At 67.0% G+C, this 21,194-nt stretch overlaps 4 protein-coding genes and 1 non-coding gene across 14 annotated transcripts; 2 read left to right on the plus strand and 3 right to left on the minus strand.

The window, feature by feature from the left end:
* The first annotated feature begins 11 nt into the window (after positions 1-11).
* On the plus strand, positions 12-5,657 carry LOC100544740 (cGMP-dependent protein kinase 1-like). 7 transcript variants are annotated; one of them, XM_085218140.1, is made up of 20 exons: positions 12-392; positions 651-865; positions 943-1,109; positions 1,261-1,374; positions 1,451-1,556; positions 2,175-2,238; positions 2,312-2,389; positions 2,468-2,556; positions 2,673-2,738; positions 2,894-2,941; positions 3,219-3,263; positions 3,934-4,072; positions 4,144-4,274; positions 4,365-4,454; positions 4,550-4,691; positions 4,778-4,941; positions 5,012-5,128; positions 5,202-5,264; positions 5,343-5,418; positions 5,487-5,657. In XM_085218140.1, the coding sequence occupies exons 1-20, from the start codon at positions 12-14 to the stop codon at positions 5,571-5,573; spliced, it is 2,382 nt and encodes a 793-aa protein (XP_085074266.1). In that variant the 3' UTR covers positions 5,574-5,657. The 7 variants fall into 7 exon arrangements, with proteins under 7 accessions (XP_085074266.1, XP_085074268.1, XP_085074267.1 ...); XM_085218142.1 differs by having other exon boundaries at positions 5,511-5,657; XM_085218141.1 differs by having other exon boundaries at positions 5,536-5,657.
* EMILIN1 (elastin microfibril interfacer 1) lies at positions 5,651-10,795 on the minus strand. The gene is made up of 7 exons (XM_085218139.1): positions 10,478-10,795; positions 8,986-9,111; positions 7,065-8,608; positions 6,544-6,651; positions 6,444-6,461; positions 6,239-6,373; positions 5,651-6,118 (listed from the first exon to the last, which is right to left on the minus strand). Exons 1-7 carry the CDS (start codon positions 10,603-10,605, stop codon positions 5,793-5,795), a joined length of 2,385 nt encoding a protein of 794 aa, XP_085074265.1. The 5' UTR covers positions 10,606-10,795; the 3' UTR covers positions 5,651-5,792.
* Positions 10,796-11,292: 497 nt separating this feature from the next.
* Positions 11,293-12,327, plus strand: OST4 (oligosaccharyltransferase complex subunit 4, non-catalytic). The gene is made up of 3 exons (XM_085218183.1): positions 11,293-11,451; positions 11,564-11,705; positions 12,180-12,327. Exon 2 carries the CDS (start codon positions 11,565-11,567, stop codon positions 11,676-11,678), a length of 114 nt encoding a protein of 37 aa, XP_085074309.1. The 5' UTR covers positions 11,293-11,451; position 11,564; the 3' UTR covers positions 11,679-11,705; positions 12,180-12,327.
* AGBL5 (AGBL carboxypeptidase 5) lies at positions 12,315-20,890 on the minus strand. Of its 4 annotated transcripts, XM_085218137.1 has the most exons (14): positions 20,623-20,888; positions 20,363-20,534; positions 20,104-20,270; positions 19,568-19,745; positions 19,275-19,453; positions 18,681-19,155; positions 18,262-18,431; positions 16,103-16,238; positions 15,845-16,032; positions 15,596-15,765; positions 13,260-13,378; positions 13,078-13,124; positions 12,657-12,969; positions 12,315-12,570 (listed from the first exon to the last, which is right to left on the minus strand). In XM_085218137.1, the coding sequence occupies exons 1-14, from the start codon at positions 20,814-20,816 to the stop codon at positions 12,493-12,495; spliced, it is 2,586 nt and encodes an 861-aa protein (XP_085074263.1). In that variant the 5' UTR covers positions 20,817-20,888; the 3' UTR covers positions 12,315-12,492. The 4 variants fall into 4 exon arrangements, with proteins under 4 accessions (XP_085074263.1, XP_085074262.1, XP_085074261.1 ...); XM_085218136.1 differs by having other exon boundaries at positions 12,315-12,939; positions 20,623-20,889; XM_085218135.1 differs by having other exon boundaries at positions 12,315-12,969; positions 20,623-20,889.
* Positions 20,891-21,078: 188 nt separating this feature from the next.
* On the minus strand, positions 21,079-21,151 carry TRNAA-AGC (transfer RNA alanine (anticodon AGC)). The gene has a single exon. It is a non-coding gene; the product is annotated as a tRNA-Ala (tRNA).
* Between the last annotated feature and the right edge of the window lie 43 nt (positions 21,152-21,194).

The following is a 21,194-nucleotide window of genomic DNA, read 5'->3' on the forward strand; positions in this document are numbered from 1 at the left end:
TGCCCCGGAGGATGGGGGGGATAGGGGGTGGCACCCCGCAGGCTCCGCCCCGGTGGCCTCACTCAGCCCCGACACCTCGCACCGCCGCCGCTCGCCGGCAGCTCCCACCCGCTGCTCGCGGGGTGGGTGCGCAGTGGATGCGGGATGGATGCGCGGTGCTCCGGGCAGGCTCGGTGCGCGGTGTCTGCGGGCACGGGTCAGCACGTGCCCGAGGAGAGGCGGAGCGGGTTAATGTGTCACCGCGCGGGGTGCGGGGCGGTGCGGTGTCCCGCGGGTGGGAGGAGTCGGCGCTCAACGCGGACTCGGAGGTGAGTAGGGGCCGTGCGGGCGGGGGCCGCGGGGCTGTGTCCGCAGCCGGGTCCAGGCGGGTGGTGGTGCCGGTGGCCGAGAAGGTGAGGTGGGCATCGGGTGCCTCCCCGTCCCATTCCGTCCCATCCCGTCCCATCCCGTCCCATCCCGGCGGGGCGACCTTTGCTCGGGCACAGAGCGACCTCAGAGTCCTCTCCCTGCCGCGGAGCTGTTCAGACACAGCTGACACAGGTGCCAGGTGGCCCCGTGCCCAGAGCTAACGTTCCCCGTGCCTCGGGGCCGTCCCGCAGCCGCTACCTCGGGGGGTGGCTCCGGTTGACCACGCCGTCCCACTTTCGCAGGGATACGCGATGGAGCGGTGGCTGCGGGACCTGAGGCTGCAGGAGGAGCGCGTCTTCCTGCAACGCGCGGCGCGGGGATCGGCCGACAGAGGGGACCTCCCGGACGCCGAGCCGCCCCCCGGCTCCCCGCGCCTCCACGGCCCCGCCATCGTGCCCGAGCCCCTCCCGGGCGACGCCGCCACGGCCCCGCCGACCCCCGGAAGCCACTCGCAGAGGTACCCGGCGGAAAGCGGGGAGGTAGGGGGGGAAGCCGAGTTTGGGGGCCGCCCCACCGCCGTCCCCGTGCCCGCAGGGACCTGGCCCTGATGGCGGAGGCCGTGCGGCGCAGCGACTTCCTGCGACGGTTGGGAGAGGGCTGCCCCGAGGCTCTGGCGCGGAGCTTCGTGACCGTGAGACGCGAGGACGGCGACGCGGTGGTGGCCGAGGGCGACGAAGGGACGGCCATGTACATCGTGGCAGGTGAGGGAGGGCTGCGAGAGCCGGGTCGCGTCGCCGTGTGCGCGCCCAACGTGCGAGGCCGCCGCCCGCTCGCCCCGCAGCCCCGCAGCCCCGGGCGCCCGTGTGCGTGTGCGTGGTCGCCGCGGTGCACGAGGCCGCCCGCACCCCGCAGAGGGTCGCCTGAGCGTCACCCAGCGGGGCCGGCAGCTCCGCACGTTGGGGCCCGGGGACGTTTTCGGCGAGTTGGCCATCCTGTATCACTGCCGGCGCACCGCCACCGTGCGGGGTAAGTAAACTGCCCGCGTGTCCCCAGCGTCCGGCTCCGCTCCCCCCTGCACCCCGCTCACTTCGCTTTGCCCCAGCGCTCGGCCCCGTGCGCCTCTGGGCCATTGACAGGCAGCGGTTCCGTGCCATCACAACCGGCAACGCCCGGCAGCGGCGGGCCGATGTGCTGCGGATCCTGAGAGCGTGAGTACGGCCTCGGTCTGTGGGGAGGGACATCGAGAGCAGGAGGGGTGCGGGAGGGATGCAGGGAGTTGCAGGAGGGATGCAGAAGGGATGCAGGGAAGTGCAGGGGGGTGCAGGGAGTTGCAGGAGGGATGCAAGAGGGATGCAATGGGGGTGCAGGAGGGATGCAGGAAGTTGCAGGAGGATGCAAGAGGGATGCAGAAGGGATGCAGGGGAGTGCAGGGGGGTGCAGGGAGTTGCAGGAGGGATGCAGGAGGGATGCAATGGGGTTGCAGGAGGAATGCAATGGGGGTGCAGGAAAGATGCAGAAGGGATGCAGGAGAATGCAGGAGGAATGCAGAAGGGATGCAGGAGAGATGCAATGGTGATGCAGGGGTGATGCAGGAGGATGTGGGGGGATGCAATGGGAATGCAGGACGGGTGCAGGAGGGATGAAGGGGGGATGTAGGGCAGAGGCAGAGGGGATGCCAGGGTAATGCAGAGGGATTGAGGAGAGATGCACAGCGAATGCAGGAGGGATGCGAGGGGCAGTGCAGGGAGGATGTAGGGGGGATGCAAGAGGGATGCAGGGGGGATGCAGGTGTGCTGCACATGCACAGGAGCTGTGCCCTCCCACAGGGTGCACTGGCTGCAGGAACTGTCAGACAGCCACCTCTCCAAGCTGCTTGATGCCATGGAGGAGGTACAGATGCAGGTGGGGGCTATGGGACAGGGCCCCCCACACAGCACAACCCTGAGTTTCCGTGTGCCCATAGTGCTCCTTCACACCTGGCCAGCTCATCATCCGCGAGGGTGATGAGGGGCAGAGCTTCTACATTATCCTGAAGGGCGAGGTGGGTGCTGTGCTGTGGGACAGTGCCATGGGACAACACTGGGTCTCTCTCACGCCACTCAGTCCCACATCCCTGCAGGTGCGGGTCAGCCGGCGTGAGGATGGGCAGGAGAAGCTGCTGCGGGTGCTGGGCACAGGCGAGCACTTTGGGGAGCTCTCACTGCTGCAGTAGGTGCCCTGCAGGGCCGCGAGGCAGCACATCATGCGTGCATGCAGCTCTCGTGCACACGCATTCACTGGCTCTCACATGCACAGAGCTCTTGCACACCCGCTCCTCCACACAGGAACATCCGCCGCACAGCATCGTGCCAAGCACAGGGCCATGTCACCTGCATCAGCGTGGCCAAGGAGTGGGTGTCCCCATATTCTCACATCCCCGTGTCCTTATGTCCCCATGTCCCCATGTCCTCATGTCCCCACGTCCTCAGATTGCCATGTCCCCGTGTTACCATGTCCCTGCCTCCCCGTGTCCCTGCGTGGCACTGATGCTTGCTGTGCCCCACAGGGACTTCCTGGAGATCATCCCCTTCTGCCCCCGCCACGACTCAGATGCGTGAGTGTCCCCGTGGGGACGCTCTGGCCCCAAAGTCCCCATGTGCATCGTTGCCTGAGTGGGTGCTGGGCACAGTGACGTGGCACCAGCAGAGGATCCTGGACTCTGCCCTGGGAACACAGCACGGCCCCGGCGCGTGCTCAGCACAGCCTGCGTGCTGCCCTGTCTGATGGATCCAGAACTCCAGATCCCAGAACTCACCCCTTGCCCAGAGCCATGCTGTGTGGCTCTGGGGTTCGGGGTGGGGAGGTTGAGCTGTGGCTGCTTCCATTTGCAGAAATGTGTCTGTAACAGAGGTGTCCACCCTGACGGAACCCAGGCGGTCAGTGTGGGATGGATGGGGTGGGGGTGAGATGGGTTGGAGGCAGGAATAGGGATGGGATGGGGGTGGGATAGGGATGGGATGGTAATGGGGACAGGGGTGGGGATGGGGAAAGGATGGGATGGGAATGGGGATGGGATGGGGATGGGATGGGATGGGATGGGATGGGATGGGATGGGATGGGATGGGATGGGGTGGGGTGGGGTGGGCTGGGGTGGGGTGGGATGGGGATGGGGATGGGGATGGGAATGGGGATAGGAATAGGGATGGGGATAGGGATAGGGATAGGGATAGGGATAGGGATAGGGATGGGAATGGGGATGGGGTGGGATGGGGTGGGGTGGGGTGGGGATGGGGATGGGGATGGGGATGGGAATGGGGATAGGAATAGGGATGGGGATAGGGATAGGGATAGGGATGGGAATCGGGATGGGGATGGGAATGGGATGGAGATGGGAATGGGATGGGGATGGGGATAGGAATGGGGATGGGGATGGGATGAAATGAAAATGGAAATGGGATGGGGATGGGAATATGAATGGCATGATACTGAGATAGGGATGGAAATAGAGACAAGGATTGAAATGGGAATGGAATGGGGTGAGGTAGTGATGGGGATGGGGACAGGCACTCTGGGTGCAAGCTCTGCAGGGCAGTGCACTCCGCACAGGAGCTGGGGGTCCCCCCACTTGCCACAGCCCTGCCCAGCAGTGCAGCTGGAGGAGCTGGTAGCCGTGCACTATGAGGAGGGGCAGAAGCAGGGGCAGCGCGTCGTGCTGGGCACCGGTGGCTTCGGCAGGGTGGAGCTGGTGAGAGCCGTGCCCATCCCGCGGGCTCCCCGCTGTGCCATCCCTGTCCCCATCCCGGTGCCCTCCTCCAGGTGCGGTGCCACGAGCAGCTCTTTGCACTGAAGCGGATCCGCAAGGACCAGGTGGTGCGGACGCGGCAGCAGGAGCACATGCGCACGGAGAGGAGGGTGCTGGCTCGCAGCCACTGCCCCTTCATTGTAGGGTGAGTGCTGGACCGGGGGCTGCGTGGTGCCGGGGGGAGCTGTGCGGGGTTGGGGGGCTGTGCGGGTCACTGAGCTGCTCCCACTCGCAGGTTCTTTGGCTCCTTCCGCGATGCGCAGCACATCTACCTGCTGCTGGAGTTCTGTCAGGGAGGAGAGCTGTGGACCAAGCTGCGTGAGCTGTACGTGGCTTGGACACAGGGTGGGCAGCCGTGTGCTGCAGTGCCAGGCAGTGCCGTGCCACGCTGTGCCGAACGCTGGTCCTGCACTGCTGCAGGCGCTGCTTTGAGGAACCACTGGCCGTATTCTGCTCTGCCTGTGTGGTGGAGGGCCTGGAGTACCTGCACGGCCACGGCATCGTCTACCGGGACCTGAAGCCCGAGAACCTGATGTTGGACCAGCTGGGTTACGTCAAGCTGGTACCAAGGCTTGGGGGCAGCACTGAGAGTCCTGACACTTGTGCGAGGATCTGGGCTTGGGGGGGCTGAGGGCTGCTGTGCCGCAGGTGGACTTTGGCTTTGCCAAGGAGCTGGAACGTGGGGAAAAGACGTTCTCCTTTTGTGGGACGCCTGAGTACTTGGCGCCCGAGATGCTGTGCCACGAGGGCCACGACTTTGCTGTTGACTTCTGGATGCTGGGCATCCTGGTGTTCGAGATGCTGGTGGGCAGGTGAGAATGTGCCTCGGGGCTGAGCCTGACCCACCCCCCTGGCCAGCTGTGACTCCCCCGTGCCGTGCAGGCCCCCCTTCCACAGCACCGACCCCCAGAAGATCTACAGCCGCATCCTGGATGGCATCTTCTCCTTCCCTGCCTTCCTCAGTGAGGCTGCCTGCTCTCTCATTGCCAAGCTCTGCAGGTCTGGCTCCATCCCCATCCCCACCCCCACCCCCACCCTCACCCCCACCCCATGCCATGCCATCCCTTCACAGGAGGCGCCCAGGGCAGCGCCTGGGGAACACAGCCAGTGGTATCCGTGGCATTAAGAAGCACAGGTGAGGGGACACAGAGGTAAAGGAGGGCATCTAATGCCACCCTCTCCGTGGCCCTTCCTGCAGCCCCCCTTTCCCCAGGTGGTTCGGGGCCATCCGGTGGAAGCGACTTGCACTGCGGCAGATGGAGGCACCCACTATACAGCTATTGAAGGAGGTGGGGATGGAGTGTGGGGTGGGGGATGTTGGGGGGGCCGGGAGCTTGGCGCTGACCCCACCACCCAGGGCCCCCCCTATGCCAACTTCAAGCGGTTCTCGGTTGATTCGACGCCAGTGGAGGATGAGCTTTCAGGATGGGATGAGGAGTTCTGAAGGCAACAGGATGGTGGTGGGACCCGCCATTGAGGAGCAATAAAGCGACGGGGCAAGGAGGAGGCAGGAGACGGGGGTACAAAACCCGGTGTCGCATCTTTATTGGGTGGGACAGGGTGGGGGGGGAGGGGAAGGCGCGGGGCAGGTGGCAGCGTGGGCGCGGGGACGGGGGGTGCTGATAAATAACGGGGTGTGGGGGGGTCTGCGTGGCGGGGGTCCTTACAGGGTGTCGTAGAGCAGCGCAGCGCTGAACACGGTGAGGGGTTCGTCGGGCGCGTGGGCCAACCGCCCCGCCACCAGATCGACGCACAGCGTCTCGCCCGCCTCCAGCGGCACGATGAGGCTGAAGACCCCCAGTGAGCCAGGGCTGGGCTGCAGCTCGGCTATGGGCTGGTTCTCCAGGCCCTCGGGCTGGAAGCCCCCCGAGTCCAGGCGCGCGATGCCCTGGTTGGAACGCGACAGCACCGCCTCCAGCTTTTCGCCCTTGTGCCCCGTCAGCACCGCGCTCACCAGGTAGCGCCCGCTCACCGGCGCCGTGAAGGTCCCTGGGGGGCGATGGCAGTGGGTGGCGGTTCCCACGGTGCCGCAGGGACGAGATCAGCCCCGTGGCCTTAATATGCCCCTACACACCCCCTCGCAAGCCCTTCCTCCCCCTCCCCACTCACCCGTCTCAGGGTCGTAGGCTCCGCCGTCGTTGAGCAGCACTCTGTCGAAGGGCACTGTGCCCGGCTCCGTGCGCTGCGTGCTCAGGGCGGCCGAGAAGGCGATGTGGGGCACAGAGCCCGGCTCCCCCACCGGGCCTGGGCACTGTGTCAGCACGGAGCCCTCAGTGCTTTCCATCCCCATCCCCCCCATCCCGTGCCCCCATACCTCTCTCTCCTGGCAGACCTGTAAGAGAAGGGGTAGAATGGCACCGTGGGCACAGCCACACCGGCATTGGGCTGCGAGGGCATTGGGGGCTGCTCCCTACCTGGGGGGCCCACAGGGCCCTGCTCTCCATCCTTGCCAGGGGGCCCAGAGGGGCCAGAAGGGCCCATCTCCCCTGGGGGGCCCATGGGGCCAGGAGGCCCTGGGGGACCTGGGGAAAACATAGAGTGTTAGGGTCCTTCATTCCCATTAAGTGTCCCCACACACCACACCCTTTGTTCCTACCGCTCGTGTCCCACACAGGCCTCAGCTTCTCATCCCCATGCTTTCACATGCCCCCACTCCCGATGTCCCATAGCCACGTCCCCATCCCTCAGCCCCACACCCACGAGCTCTGCAACCGTTTCCACACTCCGTCCTCAAAACCATAAACCCCCATGCGTGACACGGCCCCGCTTCCCCCAAACCCTCCTCCTTCACCTCCTTTTCCCCATCCCGGGGCCCACCTCTTCCCTCCTTACATCCACATTCCCCCATCCCCGCACCCCTTTTCCTCCCTCCCCCATCCACGCCTTCTCTCCCACCCTTCCCGCAGCCCCTCCCCCCGCGCCCCCCCGCACCCACCGGCCGTCTGCTGCCTCCCTTCGCCGAGCACCTCGCTGCGCAGCTGCTGCACGCTGCCGTCGAGAACCGCGAACCGACGCGAGAGCTGCGCCTGCAGCTTCTCCAGCAGCGCCTCGTGGGTGCGGCCGGTGCCGTTCAGCTCCCGCACCGCCCCCCACAGCCCCGCCACGTGCCGGCCCAGCCCCTCCCGCACGGCCCGCAGCCCCCCGGCCACCGCCTCCAACTGCTCGCAGACTCCCTCAAGTTTGGCCACGCGCGGTTCCAGCGCCTCTCCGCACTCCGCCGCGGTCTCCCCGCGTTCCTCGCTCCGCGCCGCGCGTTCGGCCGCTTCTGCCACGAGGCGGTCCAGCTCGGCGGTGAGGCTCTGCCGGGCGGCGCTCAGGTCCCGCAGCCTCGCGTCGTGCTGCTCGGCGGTGTCCTGCAGGCCCCGCACGGTGCCGTTCAACGCCCCGAAAGCCAGCAGCGCGTCCGCCAACTCCGCCCGCAGCTCCCGCAGCTCCCAAGGCGCGGCGCCGCCTCCGAACACGCTGAAGCCCTCCAGCGGCTCCTCCTCGTCTCCGAGGTCGGCGGGCTCCCGCAGCCGCGCTTCGTGCTCCCGCAGCCGCCCCTCCAGGCCTTCCAGCGCGCGGCTCAGGTTGGCGACGCGGCCCCGGAGCGACGGATCCCCGTCGGGCAGCCCGGCGGCGCGGGTCGCGTTCAGCCGCCCCTCCAGCTCCGTCAGGCGCCGCGCCAGCGCCGGGCCCGGGCCCGGGCCCGGCCCCGCTCCTCGTGCCGTCTCCAGCGCTCCCACGCGGCGCTCCAGCTCGGCCGTGCGCCGGAGCAGCTCGTCGAGGGGCGCGGGTGGAGCCAAGCGGGCGCTCAGGGCGCTGACGTGCCGCTGCACCGTCTCCACAGCGTCGCGGTTGCGCTGGTCCACCGAGCCCACCAGCTTCTCCAGCGCCCGCATGCGCTCGCGGTCCTCCGCCTGCTGCCTCCGCAGCCCCTCGGTGCCGGCCGCGCACGCCGCGCACATCTCCCGCAGCCGCTCCTCCTCCTCCGGCGACACGATCCCCCCCGGGACCTCCTCTCCGCCGGCGCCGTCCCGCGCCGCTTCCAGGCGCTGCAGCCGCTGCTGGATGTGGACGAGAGCTTCCCGCACGTCGGGGGGAGCGGCGTCTGCCGGGGGGGTCCCGCCGTCGGCCCCGCGGCTCACGTCCCGCAGCTGCTTCTGCTGCTCCTCCAGCTGCCGGCTCAACCGCTGCACCGCCTCCTCCAGCCGCCGCACCTTCTCGGCCTCCTCCGGGCTCCGCGGGGCCGCCGCCCCCCCACGGCCCCCCCCTCCCCCGCCGGCGCCGCCCTCGCCCCCCAGCCCGCTCAGCGCGCTGCCGAAACCGGAGAGCGTGGGGCGGCCGGGCCGGGGCCGAGGGTGAGCGGTGGGCTGGGGAGAGCCCGGCTGCGGTCCCTCGGAGCAGTCCTCCCCCGAGTAGCCCTGGCAGCACCGCCACTCCAGGTCCGACACCGTCTTCTGGGCCACTTTGTAACGGGGCCGCAGGAAGCTGCGGTACCTGCGGGCAAAGCGGTGCGGGGTCCTGCGGCCGCGCGTACCACCCCACCCCTGCGCCGGTCTGCGCCTCCGGGCTGGGAGGAACGCGAAGCTACGCGTGGCTACGGGGCTGTCGCGCAGCCGGACGGGTTGCCGCCACCCATCGCCTCCCCCTGTGTGGTCTGGACACCCCCCCTCACATCCCACGGCTGCCCCATTAGCACGGGCAGCGCTCCCCGAGCCCCCGCATCGGTGCGGTCCGGGAAGAGCCGGGTCGGGGCAGGTCAGGCGCCGCTGTGACCGCGTTCTTGCGAAAAAGTAAACAGCATTCCCAGAGCGGATAAACACGGCGGCCGGCCCTGAGCCCCCCTCCTTTCCCCCCAGCCCCGCGGCACTCACGCCAGGACGCGGGGACACTGCAGCTGCCCCCAGGCGCACGGCTGGAAGTCGGCCTTAACGAAGCTCTCCACGCCGTCCTCCACCACGCAGCTCACCGTGCGCGTCACCACGAAGGCGCACCAGTTCCTGCGGGGAGGCGGTCGGCAGCGTAACGGCTGCCCCGGTCTCCGCACCCCTCCCGCCGTCTCCCCTTACCCTCCCCCCTCCCCGGTAGCACCGTCACGGCCCGGTGCTGCAGGTTAATGAGCCGCATCCCGTCCCGCCGACGCCCTCTCCCGCCGACGCCCACCCCGCAGCCCCGAGAGCACACCGCAGCCGCGCTCGCGGCCTCGCGCGGGGTTTGGGATGGGGAAGCAGAAGGGCCCGACCCCGAGGTGCCCCCAGGTGAGGCCGCGGCGCTGCGGGCATCCCCCGGTGCCATCCCGCATCGGGGTTCTGCCGCCCCGCGGCCCACTCTCAGGGGCTCATCTCACCCCGGAGCCCGTGAGCGCGGGGCACAGCCCCCGCCCCATCCACTCCCGACGGCACACACAGCCGGGATGAGACCCACGCCCCCGCCCCATCCCACTCGAGCGGTGAGGCGGGGCTCGGCCCCCCACCCCCTCCCCGCCCAGGCTCCGGGCAGGGCCCCCCGCCCGTCCCCCGCCGCAAGACCCCGGCCCGGCCCCGCGCTGCGCACAGCCATATATGGTCCGAGCCCTGAGCGGCCCCCCCGCCCTCCCCGGGCCGCCCCACAGCCCCGCGGCCGTTCCCGGCAGTCCGGCTGGTTCCCCTCAGCCCGCGGCCGGATTCCAGCTCCTCCCCGGGGGCCGCCGGGAATTCCTGCGCCGAGGGCCCCCCCCCGCTTCCCCCGCACCTCCCCCCCATCCCGGGCCGGCGCCGCCCGCGGGACTGTGCCCGCACCCCAGAGCGGTGGGGACGGGCGCAGTACCCGCACCGCGAGGATGGGGCTCCGCGTCACGCAGCCGCGGGCACGGGTCCCGGTGTACCCCCGGGATCCCCGGCCGCGGCCTCACGGCCGCAGGTGAATACCCCCCGGTGCGGTGCGGGGCCGGCGAGGCCGAGTCCGCGTTCCCCTTCCCCGGCTCAGCCCCGCGGCGATATCCCGCGGGGAACGGGGACCCGCGTGCACCCGCTCATCCCAGGGGCCGGCGCCGGACTCGCGGTGCAGTCCCCCCACCCACCCCCGCACGGCCCCGCTGCTGCGGTGCTGATGTGGCTGCGGAGAGCGGAGGACCGCAGCTCCGCACCGCCGGACCCCGCAGCAGCCCCACCGCCCGCACGGGGACCCCGCGGTGCGGCGCGAGGATGGGACCTCCCGGCGTCCCGCACCCGGTGCCGGGCCGACCCCGCCGCGCTCCTGCACCCCGCTCCCCTCAGCCCGCAGCCCCCGCCCCGCGCCCTCCACGTGCTCCTCCGCCGCGGGAGGACCGCGCCGAGCCCCGCACCGCCCCGCAGCCGTCGGAGCGGCGCCGCGCGGGACGGCTCCTACCTGTGCCTGCTGGCGGCCCGCGCGGGGCCGTGCGGGGCGGCCCCCCCGGTGTAGAGGCTGTAGCGCGGGGGGAAGTTGGCGGCCAGGGCCTGGGCGGCCACGAGCCACGGCCACAGCCACGGGGCCATGCCGTCCCGTCCCGTCCGGTCCCGTCCCGTCCGTCGGCTCTGCCCCGCGCTCCGCTAGGCGCTCCCCTCCCCTCGGCCAACCCCCGCCGCGGGGCCGCCCCGCCGCAGCCGCCCGACGGCGTCCCCGGGGCCCCCCGCTTCCTGCCCGCCCCGCGCCGCCGCTCCGCCGGGCACCGCGCGCCGCCCCCGCCCCCGCCGCCACCGCCGCCGCCGCACATCTGCTCCTCGTTAGGGCCCGGCGGGGGGGGCGAGGGGCCGGGCAGGGGGCAGCGCGCGGCTCTCGGCTCCGGGCGGCCCCGCACCGCACCGCACCGCACCGCCCCGCGGGGGTGTCCCGCACCTCGGGGACGTGGCACCGCTCGGCGGGCTCCCCCCCGCCCCCCCTTCTGCCCCCCGCCCCCCTCCGCGCCGCGCGGTGCCACGTCCCCGCGGTGACCCCGCGGTGACGTCACGAGCGGCACCGGCCCCGCCGTGACACCGCGCTGCCTCCGGGCGCCGGCTGACTGTGACGTCACGCCTCGCGCCCCCCCCGGCCCCGCGGTGACGTCACGGCTCGGGGGCGCGGAGCCCCGCGGCTGGAGGCGCCCCCCGGCCCGGCCCCGCCCGGCGCTATATTTGGCCGCCGCCGCCGCCCGTCGGGGCGAGGCCCGCGTGGGACGCTGCTGGCTGCGTGCCCGCGGCCGTGACGTCACGGCGGAGTAGTGACGTCACGAGAACGGCGCCCCGTCTTGCCCCGCCCCCCGCTCTCCCGCCGTACCCCGCGGCCGGAAGCGGCGGCCGGAAGTGGCGCGGGGCGCGCGGAGACGTGGAAGCGGCGGCGGAGGGAACGGAGCGGAGTGGCATCGCGTGAGCGGCGGGAGGGGAAGGCCCGGGGGCGGGCTGTGGGCTCGGGTACCGGATGGGGGGTCGGGGTCCGGTCCCCGGATGAGAACCCGGTGCCCATTGCCGCTGCCCGCAGGATGGTGACGGACGTGCAGCTCGCCATCTTCGCCAACATGCTGGGCGTGTCGCTCTTCCTGCTCGTCGTGCTCTACCACTACGTGGCCGTTAACAACCCCAAGCGGCAGGAGTGAAACGGGAGCGAGCCCCGAGCGGCACCGGTACTGCGCCGCCCTCGCCCTGGTCCCCGTCCCTGACCCTGTCTCCATCCTCATCGCCACCCTTGTCCCCCTTCTGATCCCCAGCCCCGTCCCCTGTGCCCATCCCGTTCCCATCATGGTCACCGCATCCTGATCCCTGCTCATCTTGTCATCTTTGTTCTCATCCATCCTGTCCCCATTCCTGTCACACATGCCCCCGTCTTGTCCTTGTCTCCATCCTGTCCCCATCCCTATCTCCATCGTGTCCCCGTTCCAATCGCACACCTTTTCTTTGTCACCATCCACATTCTGTCACCATCTTCATCCCCATTCCCATCCTGATCCTCCCTTTATCCCCATCCTGGTTCCCAGCCCTGTCCCCATCCTCATCCCGTTCCTATTCCTGTCACACATGCTCCCATCTTGTCCTCATCCCGATCCCCATCCCATCCTTATCCCTGTGCCACCCCTGCTCACAGTGCTCTCTCCCCACAGGGCTGCACTGCACAGAGCCGCACCACACGGAGCAGCACCGCACCATGGCGGCTGTGGGAATCCCCCCCCGCCCTCACCCTGCGACACCCCTCACTACCGTGCTCTCTCTGACCGGGCTTTGACAGAAACACGACATGAGACAAAACCATGTTATGTAAAAATGTCTCGGGGTCTCAGGGCTGAGCAGGGATGCCCCCAACCCTGCGCACGGCACCGGATGCAGCGCTGACGGCGGCTGCGGCTTCGCCGCGTGGTGGCTCCCAGGTTGGGCACACAGCCGTGGCACGTGCGGGTCCGGCGCCTGTGGCCACGATCAGGCCTCAGCACAGAAGGAGAAGAGCTGCCGGTAGGAGCGCAGCATGGGGCGGGCGGTGGTGAGGCTGGGTGGGCACTGCAAAGCAGGACAGCGGGTGGGGGGAGGCCAGAGACGGAGCCCCCCGCACGTGCCACGTTCCCCCGCCGCCCCCTGGGCTGTACCTCGGGGCGCAGACCCTCGCCCAGCAGCTGCTCCACGCTGGGTGCTCTGGTGCCAGAGACTGGAGTCTCCAGGCAGGGTGCTGGAGGTACGGGGAGTGGGGTTGGGGCTGGTGCTGCGTTGCTTCCCTCCTGTACCAGGGCAGTCGGAACAGCTCCGCCTGGGATAGACTGCGTGGTGCAGATGGCAGCATAGCTGTGCGTCGGGGCTTGGAGGGCTTCAGTGCTGCTGGAGCTGAGCACCGGCAAGCTCAGGGCTGCTGCCGTCTTCCTCCGCACTGGGATCCTGCTGGGGCGGGTGGTGAGTCCCCCCGGGCTGCAGGGGACCGCACAGGATAGTGAGGGGCTTAGTGGTGCACCGGGCCTGGGGTGGGGATGGGGTTCCCATGGGCTGGATCAGCGCCGTGGCCATACCAGCACCTACCCGGGCTGCTCCAGGGCCCTCCTGGCATTCAGCTTCTTTGGGAATACCTGCAGGGAAGAGAGCAGAACATTATTGCCCGTCCCTTCCCGGTGCAGCTGTGGCTGTGCCACGCTCCAGCCCCACATCCTTCAGACCCCCAGGGAAGTGGCCAGGCCCCTCGCTCCCCCTTTGCATAGCCATACCTGCAGCAGCACGGTGCTGTGCGCAGCCCCTGGCTTGCTGCCACCACCGTGCGGAGCCTCCTGCAGTCTGTAGCTGGCACCCAGCACTGACCCCACACAGGCATCTGCCGGCAGGGACCCTGTGGGACAAAGGAGACGGCTCATTGCAGAGAGCTACATGAGGTGCTGCACGGCACTGAGGCCAGATGCTCCCTTGCCGCACAAAGATTGTGGGGCGAGCACGGCTCCCTGGCACGAGGCACAGGCAGGGCTTTGGCATAGGATCAGCCCCTGTGCCTGGAGGACTTTTTGGCAGCAGAGCCGGACTGGCTGCTGCCAAAACTTTAACAGCTGCTGGAACGCTGGCAGCAGGAGGGCGGTGACCAGCATGGCGCGGCTAATGGGAAACAGGATGCTGGAGTGAGAATAAAGAGCTACAGCCACGCGGCCCCGCACCGCAGGGACAGACTGTGGCCGCAGACAAAGCCCCGAGCCTGCGCTGCATGTCGGCAGCCGTGATGGAGGAGGGCTGCTAATGAGTGCCTGCAGGGGACAGAGCGCGAGCACCAACAGCAGTGCTGAGGTCTGCAGGACACAGCTCCTGAGATAAGGGCTGGGCTGGCCATGGGAGCTGGGGAAAAGGAAGCAGCACGGGGACTGTGAAGATGGCACAGAAAGCTGAGGAAGCAGGAAGCCTGAGCAAGAGTAGGCCCTACGCTGTGTGGGTCTCAGTGCAGCTGGAGAGGTGTTCTGGATGTGCACAGCAGCCAAACCCCGTGCTGGTGCTCAGGGACAATGGCAGCAAGCAGCAGTACTCAACCTTGGGCTCAGCACAGCATCAGAGAGCTCTGAAATGAGGTCCCCTCTAGTCCAGCTGGACCAGAGCAGGAGCTCCTCATCTGGCTCTGAGGAAGCAGCTGAGGAAGGGATGAGCCTGTGTGGGGTCAGGGCCAGTGGTGCAGGATGTCCCTGTATCTTGTGGCACAGGAAAGGCAGTGCAGCCAGGCTTGAGCCCTGACCCCCAGCATCCTGTGCAGGCGGCAGCGTCTGGCCCCTTTCCCTGCAGCACGCAGCTGTGTGCACAGGAAGGGGATGTGCCAGGGCAGCAGCCTCATCCCGTGCTGCCCCACACCACTGGATCTGAGTGCTTCTGTTTTCCAGCTGCATGGGGAAGGAAAAGGGAGCAGCAGCATCCTGGTCCCATGAGGGGATGGCAGAGAGGAGGGTGGATGGTGAGGGGTTGACACGGCACAGCCAAGGGGTCGGGCAGTCTACAGCCACGCTTCCAACAGACGCTGCACAAACACCGAAGCCGCACTGTAGTTGGGATGGTGCCCTGCTGCCACCCTGCTGGAGCTGCCGCACTATGCCAGCATCCCTGCCCCAAGAGCAGGGCAGCAGGGCAGCCGGACCCCCAGCGTCCCCCCGCCGTCGTGCTGGCTCTGGAGCCCTGCAGGCTGCTGCGGGCGGGCAGCGTGCGCACGGCAGAAGGAACAGACGCCACAACGTGCCCACGGGAACACAAACCATTTATTTCCTCCCTGCTGTGCTCTCGAGGCAGAGGAGAGCCACTACAGAACACCAGGAAGCAACCATGGAGAAGGAAGCGATGCGTGCAACACACGCGAAGCACAGGGACACACCGACACTCAGAAACACGGCGGCACAAAGCCTGAACCCGAGCACAGCTCCACGTACACGCAGCAGCGCCCGCAGCCCCCCCGCTCTGAGCCCCACTGCTGGGGCTGCAGCCAAGCTCTGCTGTGCTGCGCACTGCTGCAGCCTTCCTCCAGCACCGTGGCTGCGCCCACCTCTGGGCAGTGCCCTGCAGTGAGGGGAACGGCCACCGCCTTGCTTTGTCACCCTGTGGCAGGGCTGTGCCCGTGCCTCCCAGGTGTGCGGGCAGCTTGGCACACGCCCGCAGCACCCTCAGCCACTGCCTGGGGTACAGAAAGGCACTTTGGTGTATCCCCAGGAACAATCTGGGTGACAGAGGCTGCGGGGTAAGAGGTTTTCACACTGCTCTGCCCTCTACACAGTGATGCTTCAAGCCCAGGGCACGGCGGGGCTGTGGCAGTGGGCAGCGAGCGTGGCCCAGATGTGGGGCTGGGCACTGTGCCGGCCCTGCAGCCCCATAGGATGCTGCCATCAGGGGTCTCTTGCCACGTGTCCGGAGCCCTTCTGAGAGGACGGGGCGGCCGCTCTCACACGCAATTCTTCCACACAAACCCACTTTTGTCACATCAAACCCAAGCGTTACGCCGGCACCGAGCGCTCCTCGATTCAGGGCTGCGGCTCAGCGCAGCATCTCGGCAGGCACTGCAGCATGTGTGCGAGCAGCCCCCAGCCCGGCTTACCTCGGAGCGGTGCCGGGGGTTGCGTGCCACCCTTCTGCGGGCCCGGAGCATCCACAGCAGCACCTGGGAAGCTGGGCGAGGCTCTGACGCGGGGCGAGTCCTGCTGGCTGCCGTGGCTGAAGCTGCGCACGCGGGACAGGGCGCTCTCTGAGGCTGAGGCCGGGAGCCCGCTGCCAGGGGAGGAGAAGCGGACCTCAGTGTGAGCCGGTGGCTCGGCCCTGCCCTCACGGTACAACTCCCGACCCTCACCCAGCGCTCGTGGGGGGGCTGCGGCCTCCTCTCCTCCGCACGCAGGCTCCGTTGCCCCGCGTGCCACGCACGTGCTTCAGCATCCAGGCCCGCAGGTTGCTGAGGCAGTTGTGCTCCGACAGCACGATGCGCGGCCACGGGTTGCACTCCGCCATGTCCAGTGCAGCCACGGCCAGCGCCCTGCCGACCTGCAGGGTGAGGGGAGGCCGTGAGACGTGGCCCCATCGCGCGGCCCCGCTGCCCTGCGGCGGCTCTTACCTGCTCGAACAGCTCCACGGTGTATTTGGAGGGGAAGGAGGGTGGTGGTGGGGGGCTGGCGCGCCCGTTGTCGTGGCAGGCCAAAGGGATGCTGTTCACTGAGCGGCCCGTGTTGTAATTGCACTCCAGTGTGTAGCTGTGGGGCAGAAGGGAACGCAGCCGTTAGTAACGATGGCCACAACACAGGAGCTCGGGGTGCCTACGGAAGGGAGTAAAGCAGACAGCACGAGCACAGCCCTGGGAAGGGGAGAGACTTCAGCATCCGTACAGGGGATGCCTCGGACCTCAGCCAGGACAGGAGGGCTCCAGGAGGTGGTTTGTTCTGCTCAAGAACAGGACAGCAGATATGCAAAACTACAGGCAAACAGCAGGGCTGGGGGGTGGGCACAGGCTGACAGAACACAGAGGAATTCTCTCCTTCCATGCAGCCTTTGGGCTTGTTACACCACAGGGAGCAGCGATGCAAACACAAATCCCAGACTTCAGCAAACACAATTCTGGCACTTCCTCCTCCTCTACTGTGCCCCAGGGACAGCACATGGGGCCTCCCCTGACAGAATCATACACCTGATAGGGTTGGAAAAGAGCTGCAAGATCAAGGACCATCAGCCTGACCTCCTGTGTGCCACCATTACGCCATGTCCCTCTACACCAGTGCTGTTGTACCACTGTCTGCTGCTCCAATCTCTCCTGTAAGAAGGTCATGGTTACATTTCCCTTTAGAGCAGGTACAGAGGAACAAGCGTGGCTCTTCTCATAGCAGGGAACAAAATGGACTTGATGGTGAGGCTCCCAGTCATAGACTGGCCTGGGTTGAAAAGGACCACAATGATCATGTAGTTTCAACCCCCCTGCTATGTGCAGGTCACCAACCAGCAGACCAGGCTGCCCAGAGCCACATCCAGCCTGGCCTTGAATGCCTGCAGGGATGGGGCATCCACAGCCTCCTTGGGCAACCTGTTCCAGTGCCTCACCACCCTCTGGGGAAAAAACTTCCTCCTGATATCTATCTAAACTTCCTCTGTCTCGGTTTAAAACTATTCCCCTTGTCCTATCACTACCCACCCTCACAAACAGCCGTTCCCCCTCCTGTTTATACGCTCCCTTCAAGTATTGGAAGTCCAGAATGAGGTCTCCCTGAAACCTTCTCTTCTCCAAGCCAAACAAATCCAGTTCCCTGAACCTTTCTTCATAGTGTTTTCCTTCATCCTCTGCCTCACTCTATATTCTCAAGAAGCCTGCAAGAACTTTTCCATTTGCCATGTTATTGTTCTTTGTTTCAATAGTCGACCTTTCTCTGCCCTCAGCGTTTCCAAGCTGCATGTGGAAGTAATGGCTTTTCAGATCAATGATTAACATGGCCACAGGCAGTACTCTTTGTATCTCTGCTACGGGTACAGGAAATTAATTCGTGCTCAGGAGTGACTGAGAAAAATAATTGTGATATGAACACTCAGTGAGCGCTGCTTCTGTCCCAGGAGAAGTCACTGCTCTCTAAGGGTGCTGGGAACGCCTTCCTGGGACAAGTGCAGAGGATTGGTGGGCTGCCCCAAGTGATGCACTAAGAAAGGCTTGTTAGCTGTAATACCTGGGGACTGGGGGATCTATTAAAGAAGTGTTGCACAACCGACTTCTTACTGCCCTTCCCTTGTGGTTCCCAGCAGCCCTCCCTCTGTTCCCAGCAACCACAGCAGAAACAGTCCAAAAATATCACATTGCTGCTGAACAGAGGCACGCAGCTGCTACAGAGCAGAAGAATGCCCTCAGCTTGCATACCACAGCAATCTCGTGCGTGAGATCTGCAAAACTGAACCTCTACAATGAGTCTTAATCACAGCTAAATGCAAACGTCCATTTGGGAAAGAGCTCTCAGTCTGGAAACCAGCAAACATGCACCACAAGTGCTTGGACAAGAACTGGGTGACCTCTGTGGTTCTTCCCAGCTGAAGCCATGCTGTGAAAAGTCAGAAGAGCTGCAGGAGGGTCAGAGAGGCAAGGAGAAAAAGCAGAGAGGCTGCGGGCAGGATGCACCTGCATTGTGTCGGCGCTCCCACATCTGCCTCCAGCAAACCCAGCTCCTTGCTTGGGCCTGGACCAGATCCATCTGCTGGATGACACTCTGGTTGGCGCAGCACAGCACGATGCAGAGCTCTGCCTACCTGTGGATGATCCCCAGCGCTTTGTAGATGGCCACACGCCCACTGCCCTCCTTGGACTGCCCGTCCCGCTTGTCTTTGGCGTACATGTTCTTCTCTGAGAAGTTGCAGCCCGTGAAGTCAAAGTGAGGTGAGTTCAAGGAGATGAGCTTAGGGAACAGCATGTTCTCCACCTGCGGCGCAGAGGGCAGGAGGTGATGCTGTGCCCCAGCAGCACCCCAGGGATGCGGTATCCCTGCAGGGCAAGCATCCCCTGCCCACAGCCAACAGCAGGCACGGCTCACCACAATGCCCTCATCCTTTATGGGGCACAGGGGCAGCTCCCATCCTTCCCACGCCAGGGCTAGGACCGGTTACAAGTCCCAGCACCGTGAGACCACAGCAGTGAGACCACAGCCCCGAGGCAGCGCTCCTGCCCTCACCTGATCGTTCTCATCGCTGAAGTTGTTCCCGTACATGAAGCAGCCACGCTTGGAGGCGTGCCCGTGCAGGTCAACATAGTAGGCCAGCCCGCTGTGCTGGGGCAGGATGGCTTCGGGAAGTGGCAGCGGCTGCCCGGCTTCCTCCTCGCAGCGCCGTTCAGGGAGGATCAGGTCCACCTGGGGTTCCTGAGAAGGGCTGAGGCCCCGACTCCACGTGCTGGATGCGTTGCGGAAGTTGTTGGTTTTCTCCAGCTCCGACAGCGCCGCCTCCGGGACGGAATGGTTGGAAGATCTGGTGCTGAGCACGCTGGTGCTGAGCGGTGAGACGTAGGTCCTCCAGTCGGGGCTGCCCGGCAGCACACGGCTGTGCACGTGGTGGTACAGCAGCACCGCTTTGGCCCCGTACACGGCGGGGTGCAGCTCGGCATCGGGGTTGAGGTACTGTCGGTTCAGGTTGACCCCACGCGAGTCAGTCCTGCAAAGGGCTACGTTGCAATCACCCGGAGCTCACCGCTGAGCCCCGAGCCTGTCAGCACAGCTCCTCCTGCGATCAGCTAGGCTGTATGAACCCCAGAGTGGGAGAGAGCCGCTCACCGGTAGTGACCTCGCACCACTCCGTCCGGGTTCAGCATGGGAATGAGCTTAAAGACAAACATGCGACGCAGCATCTGGGCACGGGGGTCCTCCTCACGCAGGATGAAGTGCAGGAAGCCATTGAAGACGAAGCTGGAGGGCGTCTCACCAGGGTGCACGCGGCTGCTCAGGAAGAACACCTGGGGGGAGCAGAGGGGTGACAGGCAGCGCTTCCACCTGGGCCCCGTGCAGCTCCGACGCTGAGCCCCCATTTGGAGGCAGGCACGCTCTGGGGTCCCCGAGCAGCTGCTCACCCTCTTCCCCGCGAAGCAGCGTGGCCGTGGCGTGGCCGTGTCTGGGAAGAGCTTGTCGAGCCGCGGCTCGCGCCGCTCCTGCATGCCGTGGCAGGAGGTGACGGTCAGCAGGTCGACACGCAGCTTGTCCAGGGAGTGGCACAACAGCTCCCGGTGGTAATAGACTGAGTCCAGGGGGCTGCAGGGAGAGAGGGGAGCTCAGGGGACGTCGGCCCAAATCCTCACTGTCGGGCTCTGGAGGTGGGCATCACAACTTGCAGCTGAGCCTTGCTGGGACGGGACTCAGAGCGGCGAAACCGAGACAAACAAACCTTCCCGCAGGCAGAAAGCAGAAAGGAAGCAAGGCTCTGCCCGGCACAGCGCTCAGCCCTCTGAGAACCCCTTCTCCTTTCCAAGGGAAGCGGTTCCAGCCCAGCCCCTCCCCGAAGCGAAGCTCTGAGCCGCAGGGCTCGGCCCTCGGCCCCCCAGCCCTCCCCGCAAGCACATGCAGGGCAGCGCGTGCCGGGAGCAGGGAGCACCGTGCCCCATCCCTGCACCTGCTGGGAGCCATGTGCCGGCACTCCTCAAAGCGGCTGTCCAGCTGCGCCAGCATCTCCTGGCACTCCGTGTAGGAGAAAGGGTAGCAGAAGGCAAAGTAGGTGGTGGTGCCGCGGTGCTCCAGGAAGCGGTGCACAAAGGACAGCACAAACTGGGCCTCCACCATCTGGGAGAGACACAAAGCGGAGCTGAGCGGGCAGCACGCAGCCATGCACAGCCGCTCCCCACCGCCCCAGCCGGGCCTTCCCTTCCCCGCACCTGGAAGCAGGGCCGCTCGCGGACGCGCTCCCAGCGGGGCCGCCCGGGCACGGTGCGCACGAAGGGCGCCATGCCGTGCGCGTACAGCCGGCTCTGCCGGTTCATGTTGAGGATGTGCAGCTTGATCAGCTTCCCGGGCGCGCCGCCGCGCACGCTGAAGTAGAACCACGACCTGCGGAGGGCGGGCACGGAGCTGCACGGAGCTGCACGGAGCTGCGCGGAGCTGCACGGAGCTGCGCGGTGCCCCGCCCGCCCGTTACCTGTTGCCGTTCTCGTACTCGGTGTGCGCGCAGTCGGGCCGCGTCCACACGTTGAACTCGTAGTCGGCGGCGGGCAGCGCGGAGCCGCCGCCGGGCGCGGCGCGGCCCTCGGGCGGCCCCACCTGCTCCACTCGCGCCAGATTGCCCGAGTCGAAGCGGGAGCTGAAGAGCAGCCCGCCGCAACGCACCTCCATGGCCGCCCCGCCGCCTCCACCGCCGCCCCGCAGCAACGCGCCCGCCCGTTGGACGGCGCCACGGCAACGGCAACGCGCGAGCCTGAGCCGCCCGCCGTTGGCCACGCCCCCTCCGGCTGGCCGCCTCCCCGCCTCTCCCCGGTTCTCTGGCCACCCGCCGCGCTCACGCACTCACACGCGAATAGCCCCGTACACACGGCAGAGCCCGCAGGCGCAGTGCGTGCCCACGCACACGTGTACATACACACGGCTCCAGCAAAACTGGAGGATGCGGGCATCGATCCCGCTACCTCTCGCATGCTAAGCGAGCGCTCTACCATTTGAGCTAATCCCCCACCTTGCCGCCAGGGGTTGCGCCACCGTCCTTATCCCCGTGCT

This window comes from Meleagris gallopavo, chromosome 2 (genome assembly GCF_905368555.1).
Source record: "Meleagris gallopavo chromosome 2, MGAL_WU_HG_1.1, whole genome shotgun sequence".
Taxonomy (NCBI): domain Eukaryota; kingdom Metazoa; phylum Chordata; class Aves; order Galliformes; family Phasianidae; genus Meleagris; species Meleagris gallopavo.

Bases quoted from the DNA above. Each gene is read 5' to 3' on its own strand.
- LOC100544740 (XM_085218140.1), top strand. From the start codon at position 12: ATGGGGGGGATAGGGGGTGGCACCCCGCAGGCTCCGCCCCGGTGGCCT. The intron at 1,110-1,260 runs GTGAGGGAGGGC...CGCACCCCGCAG, and splicing joins GGCCATGTACATCGTGGCAG to AGGGTCGCCTGAGCGTCACC. The intron at 5,419-5,486 runs GTGGGGATGGAG...CCCACCACCCAG, and splicing joins CTATACAGCTATTGAAGGAG to GGCCCCCCCTATGCCAACTT.
- EMILIN1 (XM_085218139.1), bottom strand. From the start codon at position 10,605: ATGGCCCCGTGGCTGTGGCCGTGGCTCGTGGCCGCCCAGGCCCTGGCC. The intron at 8,609-8,985 runs GTGAGTGCCGCG...CTTTGCCCGCAG, and splicing joins CAGTGTCCCCGCGTCCTGGC to GTACCGCAGCTTCCTGCGGC. The intron at 6,652-7,064 runs GTGGGTGCGGGG...TGTTTTCCCCAG, and splicing joins AGGGAGGCAGCAGACGGCCG to GTCCCCCAGGGCCTCCTGGC.
- OST4 (XM_085218183.1), top strand. From the start codon at position 11,565: ATGGTGACGGACGTGCAGCTCGCCATCTTCGCCAACATGCTGGGCGTG.
- AGBL5 (XM_085218135.1), bottom strand. From the start codon at position 20,816: ATGGAGGTGCGTTGCGGCGGGCTGCTCTTCAGCTCCCGCTTCGACTCG. The intron at 19,746-20,103 runs GTGCAGGGATGG...CTCTCCCTGCAG, and splicing joins CGGCACATGGCTCCCAGCAG to CCCCCTGGACTCAGTCTATT. The intron at 13,379-15,595 runs GTAAGCCGGGCT...TTTGTCCCACAG, and splicing joins ACCCCCGGCACCGCTCCGAG to GGTCCCTGCCGGCAGATGCC.